The sequence below is a fragment of the Melozone crissalis genome, unplaced genomic scaffold (assembly GCF_028551555.1).
Source record: "Melozone crissalis strain CALT ecotype California unplaced genomic scaffold, PUWL_Pcris_2 ptg000198l_1, whole genome shotgun sequence".
Taxonomy (NCBI): Eukaryota; Metazoa; Chordata; class Aves; order Passeriformes; family Passerellidae; genus Melozone; species Melozone crissalis.
Window position 1 is genome coordinate 1,287,523 of NW_026535962.1, and position 16,723 is coordinate 1,304,245.

At 44.3% G+C, this 16,723-nt stretch overlaps 1 protein-coding gene across 1 annotated transcript; it reads left to right on the forward strand.

Annotated features, from left to right (window-relative positions):
* Positions 1–1,292: 1,292 nt before the first annotated feature.
* RSBN1 (round spermatid basic protein 1) lies at positions 1,293–16,054 on the forward strand. Its single transcript, XM_054294014.1, has 7 exons — positions 1,293–1,653; positions 5,199–5,869; positions 11,810–11,947; positions 12,345–12,487; positions 13,332–13,499; positions 14,543–14,651; positions 15,204–16,054. The coding sequence occupies exons 1-7, from the start codon at positions 1,293–1,295 to the stop codon at positions 15,663–15,665; spliced, it is 2,052 nt and encodes a 683-aa protein (XP_054149989.1). The 3' UTR covers positions 15,666–16,054.
* Positions 16,055–16,723: the final 669 nt, after the last annotated feature.

The window sequence follows — 16,723 nt, forward strand, 5'->3', positions numbered from 1 at the left end:
CTCAGGCACTACTTGCACATTCACTGAATTTAAAACTGGAGTTTTAAAGTCAAGAATGCAAAAGTACCAGCAGCTTTCAGTTAATTCGCAGTGGGATGGAAGGTTAACCTTGGAATACAAGTTTTATCCTAAGGACGGACATATTTTTGTCGTGTTTTGGAATGTAATCACTTCAGAAGGATGGATTTGAGCATAAACTGATGATGGGACCCAGTGAAGGCTCTGGAATAAACTGGAAAGCCAACAGAGCAGAGAGAGGTGATCAAGACCCTCTCTCACATTTATAGGTCTACTGCAATCAAAGACACTGAAATGTTTACATTACTTGGACTACGAGGGAATTAGCATCCCAAATTCTAGAAATAATATATATATATTTCGGGTTTTTTCCCCATCTGAGTGAATCAGAGCATTTGTCTGGATTTTGGGGCAATAAGACTTAAGATGGAGATTGATCCCATGGAAAAAAAAACTGGTGTAACTGCACAAGTGGCTGACCCAGCTGCTCTTCTATCTGGGAAAAAAAAATCCCAAAACACCATGACAGCAAGGAAAATATTATTGTATTTTAAACAATGCTGTTTTCAAGGATTTGTGATTCTCCAGCACAGTTTCAGGTGGGAACAGGGAAGACGAGATTTCTTGCCAGATTACTCAAAGATTCCACTGATCAGTGGGGAGGGATAAAGATGAACATTGCTTTATATTATTTGTTTCCTGTATAGATGGGGGAAGAAAACCCCAAACACCAAAATACCCCACCAAACTAAGGTGGGATTTGGGGAATTTGGTCAAGAAGAATCTGCTGACCACTGCTGGAATGGAAAACTCAGCTGGACAGGGTTTGGAGCAACCTGCTGTGGTGGAAGGTGCCCCAGCCCATGGCAGTGGGTGAAACGAGATTTTTAAGCTCCCTCCTAACCTCCTAGTCATTTTATGATTCAATTATTTTATTCCATCCCACTGCCATGGGCAGGGATGACCTCCTTAGGCTCGCTCCAGCAGCTCCACATCATCTCCCTTAGGGGGAAAGCCTCGGCAGCACCCCGCGGCCGGTGTTTAATGGATGAAGCACTTTAGAACAAGCGACAAACGCCACTAAAATAAAAGATTTTATCCCTCCGCACTCTCCAATTCCGCGCTCCTCCTCCCGCCGCCCACGTGACCCGCGCAGCGCGCACGCGCCCCTGGCCCCGCCCCCGAACTACACGTCCCAGGGTGCCCCGCGGCAGCGCATGCGCGGCGGCGCCCGGCGCTCGGGCCATTTAAATGTGTGTGAGGGAGCCCCTGAAATGGCCGCGCAGGTCGCCGCGGTGCCGCGGGCCCCGGAGGAGCCGCCGCCGCCGCCGCCGCCCTCAGCGGACCGGCCCGCCCGGCCCCGCGGGCCCCGCCGCCGGCGAGCGGCACCCGGCGAGCCACCGGCCGCCAAGCGGGCCCGGCCGAGCCAGCCGCTGCTGGCGGGGCCCGGCCCGGCGGAGCCGCTGCCCCCGCCCGCCCTCCCCGCCGCCGCGGGGCTGTTCACGTTCTCCCCGCTCAGCCTCCCGCCGCCCGGGGAGCGCCGACACCACCACCGGCACCACGCCGAGCCCGCCGGCCACAAGGCGAGGCGCGGCAGCCCCGCGGACGGCGCGGCGGGGCGGCCCAGCCAGCGAGGTGAGCGGCGGGGGGAGCGCGGGGGTCGCGGGGCCGGCGGGTGCCCCCGGCGGGCTCGGCCGGGCGGCGGCGGCGCCGCGCTCGGAGCCCCGGGCGCACCTGTGGAGGGGAGCGGGCGGCGGCAGCGCGGCGCGATCGGCGGCCCTGCTCCGGCCGTGGCGTAGCGGGCACGGCGGGGCTGCCCCGGGCACCGAGCGCGGGGCGGCCGCGTTGCTGCTGCTGCTGTCAGAATCGCCCTCGTCGCACGGTCAACGTGCGAGTGCTGTGGGAGTAAAGGCTTCTTCACATTAACGTGTGAGGAGCTGCTGGTTTGTTAGGTTTTTTCTAAATTTTTTATGGTTGGTTTTAATAAGTGGCCTGAGAAGGGATCTCGTGATTCCATACGAATGTTTCAATGCGGTTGTCAGAGGATGGTGCCAGATTCTTTTCAGGGCTGCCCAGCAACAGGGCAAGGCTGAATAGCCATAAACTAAAACACAAGAAGCTCCTCCTCAACGTGAGGAGGAATTTCTTTCAATGAAGGGTGGCAGAGCACTGGAACAGGTGCCCATGGAGATCCTGGAGTCTCCCTGTCTGGAGATATTCCAAACCTGTGCCACCTGCTCCAGGTGACCCTGCCTTGGCAGGGAGGTTTCTCTGGATGATCTCCAGAGGTCACTTCCAGCCCGAATTATTCTGTGTGTTCTTTTATTGAAAGGCCAAAGTATCTCTGGATTTTGGCATGTGCTGTGTGTGGTTTTGTTTATTTTTTTTTAACAGTACAGAGTGATTGTTTTGGTTCTGCTCAGAGATTTGTTGTAGTAAAAAGCTTCTTGGAGAGAGCAACATAGATAAAAAATAACTGCAAAAGCTACTGTAATTAAAAGTATAATGTGGTGAATTATGCTTGAGGAGTGTATGGGCAGGTTTTGTGCCAAAGAAACCAGAGATGCACTTGTTTACAGAAGTCAAGTGTTTGTGGAGTAAAGCCTAGATAGTCCTATCTTAAGAACAGACAAAACTGGTACCAGGAGAGGCTTTTCTCCCCTAGTTAATGCTTCCACACCACTGTGCTTGAATACAGATTAAAAAAAACTTCTGATTGTAAACCTCTGAAGTTTTACCAATGTTTATCAAACAAAAGTTTGGAGCAGTGTAACTTTGTAGACTGGAGTGTCAGTGTGTCAGTTCTAACCCAGAATTAAATTAGGCCTCTTAATGAAGGCTTAAACAGTGTGAAAATGAGCATCAAAGTTCCAGATTTGTAAAGGAAAGCTGTTTGCTTTTCTGAAGCTCTTCAGTGCCTGTCCTCAGCAGAAGGGGTAGTGCTTTTTGGGATGGGGCTGTGTTTCATTTCCTGACTATCCCTTGTTATTTTGCTGTATAATCTAATTAAATTACCTATTACATTGACTGTGCCATGCTTATCTGTGGCCCCAGGTGACAGTGAACACTCCCAGTGTTTTTGCTGTTTAATAAAGGTTCTGGTTCTGTTGTGGGATGTCTGATCATTTTAGTATATTTATATACCCTGAGTTATTGGCACCGCTGTCACTCTGCTTCACTGCAGAGCCCATAGTTTAGTGACCTGTCCACAGCTTCTTTGTGTTTGAGGTGCTGGAGGCCTTCTGTTTATTTACAGGAATAATTAAAACTCTATTTCCTTCAGGATTGCCAGGCATTATTATAATGTCACTGAATCCAGCAGTTACTCACTGGAACAGTGGGACTCTGCTGTGTTCAATGCATCCAGCAGCAGCCAGGGCAGCTTTTATCCTGCAAGCAGACAAGTGCTCACTGGAAGCTCCCAAATGCAAGGATTCCTCTGTCTGTTATGAGGATTTGGCTTCAAACAGGAAGATACTCTGGATTAAAATGTGTGAGGTTTTAAAACTGTACCTGAGAGCAGAAATGCTTGCAGTAAGAGACCTTTAATGTTCTTAGAAACGTGCCTAGGGAAGTATTCCCAGCAGCACTGGGGTGCCATGAAATCCTTGTTTAGCTGCAGCTTGGGATCTCTGGTGTCCAGGACAGACCCCTGGTGTGTGAATTGCACGTTCTCAGTGAGTAAAGCAGTGTGTGTGCTCAGAGCCCAGTGAGTGAGCAAACCCTGCACTCCTCACACCGAGTCCTGCAGCAAACCTCATTCCAAGAACCATTTCATTGGCTTCCCAGAACGAGTGATACCACCCTGCTTTTCCTGCTTTCTCTGAAACAGAAAGATCAGGGCCTTTGCTGTTTGCAAGGGCTGCAGCAGCACGGTGAAAACTTGTATTTCAGGTCCTAAGACTATTGTATGAAGTGAGGATTAAGCAATCGACTCTTTCTCTGCTCCATGAGTAACTCTGTTCCTTACTCCAGGCTGTTATGAAGGTCAGCCCTCTCAGTAACGAGACCAAACCAGTAATGATCCAGTTAAACACCGGTTACACTGAGGAACCTGCAGCTGCCTGTGTTTAGCACTACACCCTTGCTCATAAAACAGTGCAACGTGGCTTTTTTCTTTAACTTAAATGCTCTAAGAGAATGAAGAGGGAATACCAATGTCAGCCAGAGAAAGGAAATTAATTTAGGACAAAGCCCTGTGCTGAGGGGAAATGGTAAAACTTTGGTTACTGCATCTTCAGGCAGGTGTTGCCTTCAGCAGCAGGTTGTTCTCATCCCCACGGCTGTCCTGCTAACACAGCTCGTGGAGATTTATGGGCACTCTTGGATGAAATGGTTCTTTGATTCAGGCACGTTAAAACCTTGTCTTGGCAATTGAGTTTGTAACAGCTGGGCCATCAAGTTTTCTAATTACCTTTGTCCCTTGCTAAATGTTATTTGAATTAGCTTTTATTCTTGAAAGAAGAACAACTTAAACTATTCCATTTTGCCTGACAGAACTATTTCTTTACATTTTATCTCTCTGCCTTTTAGAGGTTGATTAACCCCTCAAAAAAAAAAACCCCAAATAACTGAAGCAGGCTCTTAATTTCTTTCTCTCCATTAACTGAATTGTTAACTGTAAGACTGAATTTGTTGATGTGATGATTTGGGTCCTTTAATTTTAAAAGATCAGCAATCTAAGTTTAAATGTTTTTACTTCCAAGTGTAAGTAAAGCTTGTAGCTCTTTAGTGCTACTCTGTTTGCTTCCCTATCATGTATCCAAAATCAGGGAAGTGCTCTGCAATGAAAGTCTTAATGTTTAAATGTTACACATACTTGTTTATCCTCTTCCCCTGCACGGCACTGCCTTAAATGTCAGAAGTTATTAATGTACTTAATTATAGATGTTCTGAAATACAGACTCCTTTTAAAGGTATTTTGATAAATCTGTTAAAAATTGAAGTATTTCTAAAATATTAAGCAAGAATTTTGTAAGGTTTCCTTAATTCAAGGCTTTATTTGTATAATTATAGGTACCCTGGCTTTTGACTTAATTATACAACCAAAAATGCAATGTTTTCCAATTGGTCAGTGTCCCTGGGAATAGATCCCTTCAGCAAGTGAGAGGCCTGAATTCTTTTGGGGTGAATATGCTGCAACTGCAGAACTCTAATCTTCTCTTTATTGTCGCTGCCAGAAACTCCAGATGAAAATGGCAAAACCCAGCGAGCTGACAGTCTTATTATGAAGAAGATAAAGAAAAAAAAGAAAAAGAAACACCGGGAGGATGTGAGGGGAAAGCGCCTGAAGATGTACAACAAGGAGGTGCAGACGGTGTGTGCCGGGCTCACCCGCATTGACAAGGAGACTCTGGCTCAAGGACAGTGTGACAGCCTGGAAATGAACAAGGAATCCTTCAGGTACCTGAAGGACGAGCAGCTGTGCAGACTGAACTTGGGCATGCAGGAGTACCGCGTACCCCAGGGAGTGCAGACCCCCTTTGTGACGCACCAGGAGCACTCTGTCCGCAGCAGCTTCCTCAAGACTGGCACTAAATTCAGCAACTTCATCCACGAGGAGCACCAGTCCAATGGAGGTGCCCTGGTCCTGCATGCCTACATGGATGAACTCTCATTTTTGTCTCCAGTGGAGATGGAGAGATTTGCAGAGGAGTTTCTTGCGTTGTCATTCAGTGAAAATGATAAAAATGCAGCTTACTATGCTTTAGCCATAGTGCACGGGGCAGCTGCCTATTTACCAGACTTCCTGGATTACTTTGCTTTTAACTTTCCAAACACTCCAGTGAAAATGGAAATTTTGGGCAAGAAGGACATTGAAACAACAACAATTTCAAATTTTCACTCTCAGGTAAGAACTATTGAAATACATAAATGTTGCACAATACCTATGTATGATTAATCTCAGTAACCCAGAGCAGACATGATTTAAAATAGGCAAATCACAAATTATTTTTCTAAGCAGATGAAGAAAGGTGATGTTAGGCCTAATCTACTGTGCTGTGCATTCCTGCTTCTGCTCAGAGCTTTTCTGTGCTCCCTGGTAGCTGGTGAATCACACATCACACACTGCTGCCTGTGACCTGAGGGCAGATCTGCACTGAGCATCTTTTTCTTCTAAACTTGGGAAATCACTGAGATTGTCCAAAACAGCAGCCAAGTCTGTCAAGAATTGCATAGACTGCAAATGCTAACGCTGCTTTTCTAGTCAACAGAGCTGGAGTTTCTTTTTGGGGTCTTTTGGGTTTTTTAGCAATGATGTTACTTTTTGTGTTTCAGTGTATCTGTTTCACAGGGTTTTTAACATCTTCATTCCCTCAGTACCTTATGCTGTTTAAACTTTCTAACTTGAAGGGGGGTAGAGGATCTTTTTAATTGCCTTTGAAAAGGAGTTTCATTTTGTTTACTCCCTTAGTTTCCATGGCAGGCTCAAACTGGTTTAAATTCTGAAACTGTATCTCCATGTAACTTAAATGGATGCAACAGGAAAAACTGAGCTAATTTTAAGATTCCTGTATGAAAGTCTCTCGAATTTTAGTCTTGTGCTCAAACTCAGAAGTATCTATGAGTAGACCACAAGATTCCAGTTTAGATAAAATTCTTTTTGATGGAATAAGGCTTCTTTCTTTTTAGTCTGAGAATGGATCCAAACTGCTGATTATCTTTAAGGTCTTTACTTGAGACATTAATTACATTTACTAGTTCACCTGTTGGGAGGATAAATCTGAAACTGTGTAGTGGAATTCAGTTCAGTATGATAGAAACACACCTTTAACAACAGACTTTGGAGTGTTAGTGCTTGTGGGTGGGCTGTTTGGATCTCTGCAGGCTTTACCAAATGCTTAAAAGCAAGATTTGCATTGGAAAAACAATTAGTGCTTTACAGAAAGTTACTGCATGGTCACTGTGGAGTCTTTAAATAGCATTAAATGAATAATTGTGACACTTGGCTTTTTGTTTGGCAGCGATTTGCTGCTCTAGCACTTATTTTAACCAGCTTCTGTTTCTTGGTGCGAGTAATTCTGTGTGTTGGCAGAGCTGTGTCTGGGTGCAGAGCACCCCAAAACAATCTGAGCATATGAACCACTGCTGTGGGCAGCAGCACTTCTGCACAGCACACACCTGTGTGCTGTAGGGGTCAAATGTGTCCACAGGTCAGGCTTTAAAGTCTTCTGTGTTAGTGATTTATCCATGTTCTTTAGTGTCCTGATTGCATTCTGGCTGGAGTGCATGTGATGACCCCTGAGATGGCCAAACAGAGCCTCTGGAATGTTTAACAATTGCATTTTTTCTGGGTGAACGTTCTGTGAACATGCATGCTGGCACTATAAATACACGTGAGGAATGTATGGTAATAAATAAGAGGCTTTGCTGAGTTATAGTCTGCTGGTACTTCAATTAATTCTATTTTAAGTACTGTCTAAACTTGATTAAGATTGAGTCATGACATAAGGTTCAGTTGGTCTAAACCACTTCTCTAAACCCAGCTCCAGCATGACCTGGTTAATCCTCTCTGGCTGGAGTGTGTTGGTGCAGCTCTCCCTGAGCAAACAGAGCTGTCAGGCAGCTGGAGCAGCTCCTCAGGGATACAGGTGATGGAAAAGCTGAGGAAACACAGATTGCTGGGGGGTTCGCCCAGGTTTTGCAGGCTGGTTTATCTTGGAAGGGCTCAAGGGCCTGAGTGCTGAACGTGGCTGTTGTGCTCCTGTTCCTTGGCAGCTCTGGTGGGGCTTGGACAGATTGGCCAAGCTTCACTTTTCACCCTTCTGAGTGAGAATTGTGCTGTACAGAAGCACTTCATAGTTGTGCTTTAGCAGGTTAAACTGTTGCACTGTTGTGTGCTGTAACACTGGTTATTTATAATGAAGTTACATTGCCTCCATTCTGGGTTCCTTCTCTCTGTAGAGTTTGTTTGCTGCACTGACCTGTGCCAAGAGGGTTGGGAGTTTTAGGGAGTCTTGAATCCTGAAGATTCAGCATTCAGAAATCAAAATGTGTTCTGTAAACTGCAAGTTAATGTGACCTTTGGCTTGCACAGCATTCAGCTGGTTTGTGTTTTTAGAGAAACTGGATTGTAGTATTCAAAATAAGGACTTTAATCTGAAGGGTTTGGTAAGTCTAGTGATAATTAACTGCCTTGCAAGGTGAATTCCTTTGTTCTCAGGGCAGTGAGTTTACAGCAAAGCACTCCAATGTGTATTTGTTATATAAATGTTTGGTTTCAGTATCTTAAAGTAATTAAGCTTCAGTGTCCTGTGGATTTTTTGCTTGCATTGTCTCTCATTGGTTCTAATACTTCAATGCTGGAGCTCAGCTTCAGTGTGGAGCTGTTCACTTGGGCTGAGAGCTTTCAAGACTCAAATCACTGAGCAGTAATTTGTAAGCTTTCCTCACATAAGGGCACACTTTCATTTGGAAGCTCTTTGCAGTGCGGTTAGAATGAACTCTTATTTTCCTTATCACTTGTTCAGTACAACTGCTTCCCCTCAGTGAATGGGAATATATTTAGAGTTAAAAAAACCCTTCTGCTTTTTTTCCCAACTGATCAACTTGCCTGATGAATTCTCTGTGATCCAAAGAACAGTTACACTGTCACAGAGGGTGTGTGGGGGTTCTGGGAAGAGGCCAGGAAAGAGAATTGGGGAAATAGGTTTTGCATAAGCTGCTCTTCCTTCTGGAAGAAGGTGGGAGAAGCAGCCAACAGGTGATAACTGGGTGAGTTTTCTTACTCCTGCTGTTCAGAACACGTTCCTCTGTTGCTGACACCTTTGGTTCAGGAACCACATCACAGTTTGAACTTCTCTGATTGTGGAAGGGCAATTTCTTTTTTTTAGCAGTAGCTACCAAAGTATGAAATGAAGAAGTTGTGCATCTGTACTGCATCCTTCATTTGGTTTGTCACTAAAGCCATATAAACAATGCCCAGTGGTCCTGCACTGTGTCAGATTTTAGTCAAGCATGTCACCCTTGCTGTGCTGGCATGTCACTGCCTTGTCCTTCAGCAGCAGCCAGCCTTGTGCTCTTGCTTTCTTCCTTGGAGCCAAGGTTTTGTGGGGTTGGTTTTATAGCTGACTTGGCATGCTGAAATATTGTTGCTGTCAACTGATCCATGCTTTTCTTGCAACTGGAGAGAAACTTCAGAGACTTAACCTCATTTGTCTCCAGCTGATGCCTCATCTGTGTGTCCTCTTCTCATCCTGCGCTGCTCACTTAACCCGTGGTGAGGCTGGGGTGCCTCAGGAACATGCAAATAAACACCAGCTCTGAGCCTCTGACAGGAAACACTGCCTCTGTCTGCTTCTGTTCTCAGCCCAGTGTGGGAAACACTGATAGCACATGGTGCAGCTGGGAGAAAATGGCTCCATGAGCACTGGAGCTAATTTTAAACGTGCCCATAAGTCCCTGTGAGTGGGGGTACACAGCAGTGATGGCTGGGTGGCATTTGGAAGGGCACAGGCTGCCTGAGCTGTCTTACTGGCCCCATTGTCCTTTTGCAACAGTAAAACCAGTGGCAGTGACTGCTTGAGATCCACTGCTGCTTTTAAAGCAGCTCAGGGAACAAATCATACAAGGGAGGTGCTGTGGTAATGAGTTACTGACTTCTGGCAGCCCTGTGAACTGGAGTGACCCCAGCTAAATTCCTAAACAAGAGCTGAACTTTAAACAAAAATAAAAAACACGGAGAGAGGTCTGATGGATAGAATGAAATTACTTCAGCTATTTCATCATCTCAGCTTTCTCCCCTGCAATGAGGGGTGCACGGAGGTGACTGTGGAGTGAACAGAGCTCAGAGGGAATTTGGAGCACCTGGTGAACGAAAGGCCAGAGCAGTTTGCAGTGCAGCAAGCAGGGTGCTTACTCATGGGACACTAAACCTCCCAGTTGTAAAGGGAGAGCAAGGTGCCTGTTCTTTTAGATGTTCATTGCATCATGTTGTTGGGACCACTGGCCTAACCAGTGTTTGCTGCTCAGAAGGAATTAAGAATGAGAGACATGCTGGGAAGAAGTTTGTTATGGCATATTGAAGTAGCAGACTAGATCCCCTGTGACTGAGGTGCTTGAGATGAATAGCACAGCCTGCTGGGGATTGCCGTGGGTTGGTGCGTGTTGTCAGTGTAAACATGTCCTGGGTTTAATTCTCAAGTGTGTTTCTGTTAGAAACTAGCAAAACATTGAAATCCAGTGTTTCCCTGAAGTATTTCTTCTGTTTCCTTTATAGCTCCCGAGTTCTTGTCTATTTTTCCATTGTTCCAGTGCATTTAAAAACAAAGTTAAAGCTTCTAATTTTTCATTTCCTTTGAAAACATTACAAGGAAAACCTGCATATGGAATTATAATTCATTTTAACTCATGACAAACACCTGTAAAATACTAGTGACTCTCACCAGGTGGTTTCAGTAGCACAGAACTCATCTGGAAGGAGTCTGGCTGCACTTACATAAACAGTGCCAGGCAGTTTAACTTCACTGGATAAGGACCAGAGCACTTCAGTCCTTAGTTTTTCTGTATGTGCACAGAACAAAAATATAAAAATATTGCTGTGGTGTTCCAGTGCTCCTGCTCTGAACTGCACTCAGCAGATAGAGTAGCTCAACTTGTATCATTAAGTGAAATATCTGTGGCTGCTGCTGGAGGATAAAATTGCAGCAGAAACTCTGTTCTTCCTTTATTAGTCTCTCCTAATTTACCTTTAACAACATGGAGTAGTTTAATGACGTCTGGTTTGCTGGCTAAACATGCAAAACTGAAACTAAAAGCTGAGCTGCTACTGGCATGTATCTCTAAGTGGAGTTCTAAAATGCATCAGCCTGGGTGAACATAAACTGCACATTTACCAGTGATTGCCTGTGCTGTCCCACCACTGAGCCATGGAGAACAGCTGGAGTTTTTCACCCTGGAACACTGAAGGGTGGTGGAAGGCTGGGGCTCAGCCACAAGTGACTGTGCAAAGCAGACTGGTGCTCTGTAACATCAGCTCTGGTGTCTGCACAGAAGCTCCTCTGTGGCCATATGGCACATTCCAGCTGCAGTCCATAGGATGAGGCTGCAGAGCACTGGAGTCTTGCCAGTGCCTCTCCTCTGGGAACAGGAAATTGGTAAGAAAAGTTTCCAGATGACCCAGCAAAGTGGGACAGGCTGTGTTCTAGAGGATGTCCACGAGCTGTGAGATTAAAGTGTTTCTGACCCCAGCACCGACAGCAGGTTCTACTGCAAATGGTAATCCTAAAATTCTTCTCCATGAGCTCTTGCTTTCCAGCTAAACCCCTCATTTCATCTGGTTTTTGTACAGTTTCCTGTGTATACTGTCACCAGAACCACTGCATGAAAGTCCTTGAGGTTTTTCACTGCAGGCCCAGGGGAAGGACCTCAGGGACAGGGCTGAAATTGGAATGTGCAAAGCCCAGGAACATCCGCTTTGAAATGTAGAAGCAAAAGTCCAACTGCACAAACCAGTGGAGAGTTAAAGCTTGCTGGTGAAGGACTGAGTCACAATGAAACCTTGTGTGGTTGTTTTCTCGAGTCAGCCTGGAAGTGTTGAATTGTTCCTGAATTAGTCAAATATTCACTTGCTGTTATTCGGACTCCAGAAGGATTTCCTGTCAGGAGTACAGACAGGAGTCCTTTCTTTCTCCTCTGTTCTGAACAGTCCCTGTGCATATTCCCAAAGGCCCATCTGCTGAAACAGCTGTAGCTGAGTCCAAGATTGATCCCAGCTGTGCTAGATCAGTCACTTTATCCTCGTGGGAGGGAACTGAAGCTGTGCTGCTGTTGTGTCTCCTGTCTGGCACAGGTCAATCGGACGTACTGCTGTGGCACCTACCGAGCGGGCCCCATGCGCCAGATCAGCCTGGTGGGAGCCGTGGATGAAGAAGTGGGGGACTACTTCCCAGAATTCCTGGATATGTTGGAAGAATCTCCATTTCTCAGAGTAAGCAGTGACTTGTGCTGTGTTCAGAGCACTGTAGATATTTAAGCAATTGTTAGGTTTCTAAGTAATTAGAAACTGTAAGGGATTTTCTTTATTGATGTGCTTATTTGGGCTACTGAAGTTCATTCTTTACTGTGTCCAGTTGAAAGACATGGACTGAGGTGGCTAATTATATAATAAACTTGATTATTTTTATACTTCTACTTCCCTAAAAACTGTGCTCGATAAAATTAGCTTGGAATATCTTTTACCTCTCAAACGTACTTAGATTCTATGCAATTCTTTTGACAGCCGATTTGAACCAGTTTTACCAAAGGCATCATTTAATTTTTCTATCTCACCCAGTGTTTTGTGTTATGTGTGTTTTGTGGGTTGTTTTGTTCCTGTTTTCTTTTAGATGACTCTGCCCTGGGGGACTCTTTCCAGTCTCAGACTGCAGTGCAGGTCCCAGAGTGATGATGGGCCCATCATGTGGGTGAGGCCGGGAGAGCAGATGATCCCCACAGCTGATATGCCAAAATCCCCCTTCAAACGGCGCCGGTGAGTTTGGGTTTCCTTTTGTACTCGAGGGAAAACATTGCAGTTAAGTCTGTGTCAGATTTGAGAACAAAAGCAAAGTATTGATGTGTAACTGGCGTTTCAGAGGACTAATTCAGATTTAAGTTTCACTTTCACTTTTTTTCAAATTGGCTCAGCTGATAAAGCAAATGTTACCCTGATGGTTATTTTATTTCACTACTTCTGTCAGTATCTTTCAGTACTTCTCACGTATCCTAGATCGGTGCTTTAAGATTAAAACCTCTTTTTATTATCCTGCAGGAGACTCAATTCATCTTATTTCTGTGGCAGGAACCAATTTGGTGGTGAGGGCAGGTGGAATGCTGTAAAACAGCAGAGATCCTTCTACTGCTCGTGCTACCTAATAATGGCAGTGCTAAAGCACTTATCACATGCCTGCCCAGCAATTATTGTGTATTCTTGCTTTCTGTCTCTGTAAGAGTGCTCTAAAACAAATTTCAGGAGATTTGGAAGCATATTTTAATTGTCTTTTCAAGAAGAATTTTTGGATGTATTCTCAAATAACTGAAGTTCTGTTTCTACAAGATAGCTCTATTTACATACTGGTACATTCTTGGAGGAAGTCTTTCAGCACAGGTGAACACAAAAATTTTGTGATTTGACTTGTTTTGTAAAGTTTGATCTTATTACCTGAATTGTACTTTACTGGTTCTGTTTCAATCTTTCACCAAATCAACACCTAGAAAAAAATCAGAGGGAAGTGCTTTGTTGAAGCCTGCAGCACCCAGAATTCTAAGATGATTTCAGTACAAACGTTAATTCTTGAGCAGCAGGGCCATTTTCAGTGTGTGTTTGTGCATTGCAGGTCCATGAACGAGATCAAGAACCTGCAGTACCTACCTCGGACCAGCGAGCCCCGCGAGGTCCTGTTCGAGGACAGGACGCGAGCCCACGCCGACCACGTGGGGCAGGGCTTTGACTGGCAGAGCACAGCTGCTGTCGGGGTGCTCAAGGCTGTGCAGTTTGGGGAATGGTGAGTGCTGCTGCCATGCAGCTACTCTTTCTTCTAAAAAAATAAAATTCCTTGCAAAACAAACCTAATCAGAAATGGTTTAAATCCTCCAGCGTGACAATGGCTGGAATTGTCCACCCAGGGAGGTGCTGGAGTCACTGGATGTGTTTGAAAGTAAACTCAGTGCCATGGTTTAGTTGATGAGGAGGTGTTAGGTCATAGGTTGGACTAGATGATCTTCAAGGTCTTTTCCAGCCTAGTTTATTCTGTGATTCAAAAGCTGCACAGAGCTGGAAACCTCAAGCTGTGTACCTCCTGTTTTTCCATCTTGAGGCAGTAAAAAATTTGTAACAGCAGCTTGCAGAACATTTTAGTGATATACAAAAACCTTAAACTTGGACCATCATCCCTGATTATTCTTTTCCTGAGCAGGTATATTAATTCTAGCCTTTGTAACTGCTGTCTAAGAGCTCATTGTAATTAATTTCACAGCTGCAGTGCTTTCTCAGGTCATGTACCCAGGATATTGCTGTTGACCTTGCAGAGAAACTGGACTTGCATCATTGTAATAGCTAGAAATTACACTGGAAATTGGATAGCATCATTAGCATTATCATTAGAATAAAAGATGCCAATGTTTCCTATACTGTTGAATAAAACTCCTCACTGATTCAACTTCAGTGTTACTTTGTAGTTTTACATTTTTCCCTTAATGCAGAATTTTTCTGTCCAATTACAGAATAGAAGAATTGAGCAAATAGTTGTTCCTAGAACACAGAGAACTTTTATAGTGGCAGTTTGAACCTGGGTCTCAGGCTTTTCAGTGTGTTGTCCATGCAAACATTCCTTCTGTTGTGAATGCAGCAAAAATTGAGAAAGAAAAAAGGGAAATAGATGAATTATACCTCTTTTTCAAAATAATACACTGTTGAGAAGTGTTGAGACGTTGTGCACAGTGTAACACTCAAGCATGTCATTGGTTCAATGGAGCTTTCTGCTGGAAGAGCTGGAATGCTCTGTAACTCAAATACTCAACAATTCCTGGAATTCTCATTTTTTTCTAGGAGTGACCAGCCTCGTATAACCAAAGATGTGGTTTGTTTTCATGCTGAAGACTTCACTGATGTTGTGCAGAGACTTCAGCTGGACCTGCATGAACCTCCAGTGTCACAGGTATCAAATCTGCCCTTGTGACAGCTCATTCCTGGTGTTTTGGGAGGAGTTTCTGACAGATCCCAGCTTCTCCCTAAAGTCATCCCTTTTGTATCCCCTCAGTTCTCAGCTCTCTTGAGTAAAAATTTCCCTGTGTTTCAGTATAAAATAGTTCAGTTGGAAGGGACCTTTTTATTTTCCATTCCCCCAAGCTGGGGTTCATGCTGTGAGTCCCAGGGTGTGCTATAGAAACAATCTGTTGATTAAGCCATGTGTGCCTGCTCCTGCTTTGGCTGATGTCTGTTGTCTTAGCTATGGAAGCATCTAAACTCAGTCCTGCCAACCCAAGCAATGCAGCCTGTTGTTGGTTTTAACTATAACTATAGAAACCTCTTCATCCTCCTCTCAGGACATCAGGGAAATTATATTTTTAAAGTCCAGTTCTCATTTGAATTTGAAGTTTTACCCATGAAAAGTAGACATTCTGATTTAGACATGAATTCACTTGAAAACAGGAAGATGCTGAGTGTTTGAAGAGTTCACCACTGACTTTGCCATCTCTCCTTCTCCCAGTGTGTTCAATGGGTGGACGAAGCCAAACTAAACCAAATGAGACGGGAAGGCATTCGCTATGCCAGGATTCAGTTGTGTGACAATGACATCTACTTCATCCCCAGAAATGTCATTCATCAGTTCAAAACAGTGTCAGCAGTCTGCAGCCTAGCCTGGCACATCAGACTCAAACAGTACCACCCCGTGGGGGAGACTTCTCCAAAAGCAGAGAGCAGCTCAAGCCTGAACAGTGACGTTCCTGGGAGCACAGAGGCACAAGGTGAACCCCAAGGTGTGAGTGTAAAAACAGAGTCTGAAGAACCAGGTATAGAAATTCAGCTTACCCCAGGGGTGCTCTCCTCCTCTGTTTCTTCAATATCAGGACTTGTGCAACCAGATCAGGTGGCCCAGCCCCTTCCAGGTTTTAAAATAGAGTCTGATCAGCAACACAATCCACAGGATCATGCAGGCTCTTCTGTGTGATATGTATATATTCAAACATTTTTTAAACAACTTTTTAAAATTTTGATGTGAAGTTATAGTTTTATAACTGGCTTATGTTTTATTGGAGAAATCTTGCCTATAATTCTATAAAGAAAGGTGACATTCCAAAATGTCAAGCATATCTTTTTTACACAGATTATGCAAAATTCAAGTTGTATTTTAACCCCTTAGTACAACCTGTAACAGTGGTCTACCACTTCTTTCTGTTTAAGTAAAGAGATGTTGAATATCTTCTCAAAGTCAGATTGGAATTCCTCCAGGAATATGAAATGATTGAACTCCATTGGTCAGTGTTATTTCCCTGCTTTTACTTTATCTCTAATCTTCACCAGAAAGTGATGCTTTTGTAGAAGACTTGCAAAGTGATTTCCCCATCTCATTTTAATTGCTTAAAAAAAGTAAAAAAAAAAAAAAAAAAAAAAAAGAAAAAAGAAGAAAAATAGAGAAAGCACAGCACTTTTGATGATTTGTGGAATTTTTGGTATGTCTGTTCTTGACATGTTGGTTTATATACAAGCTATAGAAATTGATGTTTCTTACAGTTCCTACAAGGGTGACCTGTAAAATGAACTGAAGCAAGTGTCTGATTCCTGTTGAAATGCAATGACTTACTGACCTAACACTTCTCATAGCACTGCTTATGTTGTTTGGTGTGGGGGTTTTTGCTTCCAAAATACATCTTCCCTGAATGTGATAAATGCTAGTGTCAAAATTAGAGAACCTCTTGGTAGTCTTGTGGAGGAAACTGCTATCTTTGAGCACTTTAAGGCTTTAAAATACTTAACCAACTTGGCAGCTTGTTTTGATGGGGTCGTAACGCGTCCAATGGATCCACACCTTCCCTTGTACTGATGCACTTAATATAATAAGCATTGAGCTGATACCTGACTTCCTAGAATAAGGACAGCCTTACTGTGTAAGTTCTGTATTAGTATTTCACAATAAAAAGTCTTTTGGCATTGGACTGCTTTTTCCATGTGTAGCTCCTGGGTGCCCAGTTACTGTGGAAAAATCAGCAGCACGTGCTCAATGTGTAG

What these genes read in the sequence shown, in the direction of transcription:
- RSBN1 (XM_054294014.1), top strand. Translation starts at nt 1,293, where the DNA reads ATGGCCGCGCAGGTCGCCGCGGTGCCGCGGGCCCCGGAGGAGCCGCCG. An exon ending in TTTCAAATTTTCACTCTCAG is followed by an intron (nt 5,870 to 11,809) that starts GTAAGAACTATT and finishes TGTCTGGCACAG; the next exon opens with GTCAATCGGACGTACTGCTG. An exon ending in GCTGTGCAGTTTGGGGAATG is followed by an intron (nt 13,500 to 14,542) that starts GTGAGTGCTGCT and finishes ATTTTTTTCTAG; the next exon opens with GAGTGACCAGCCTCGTATAA.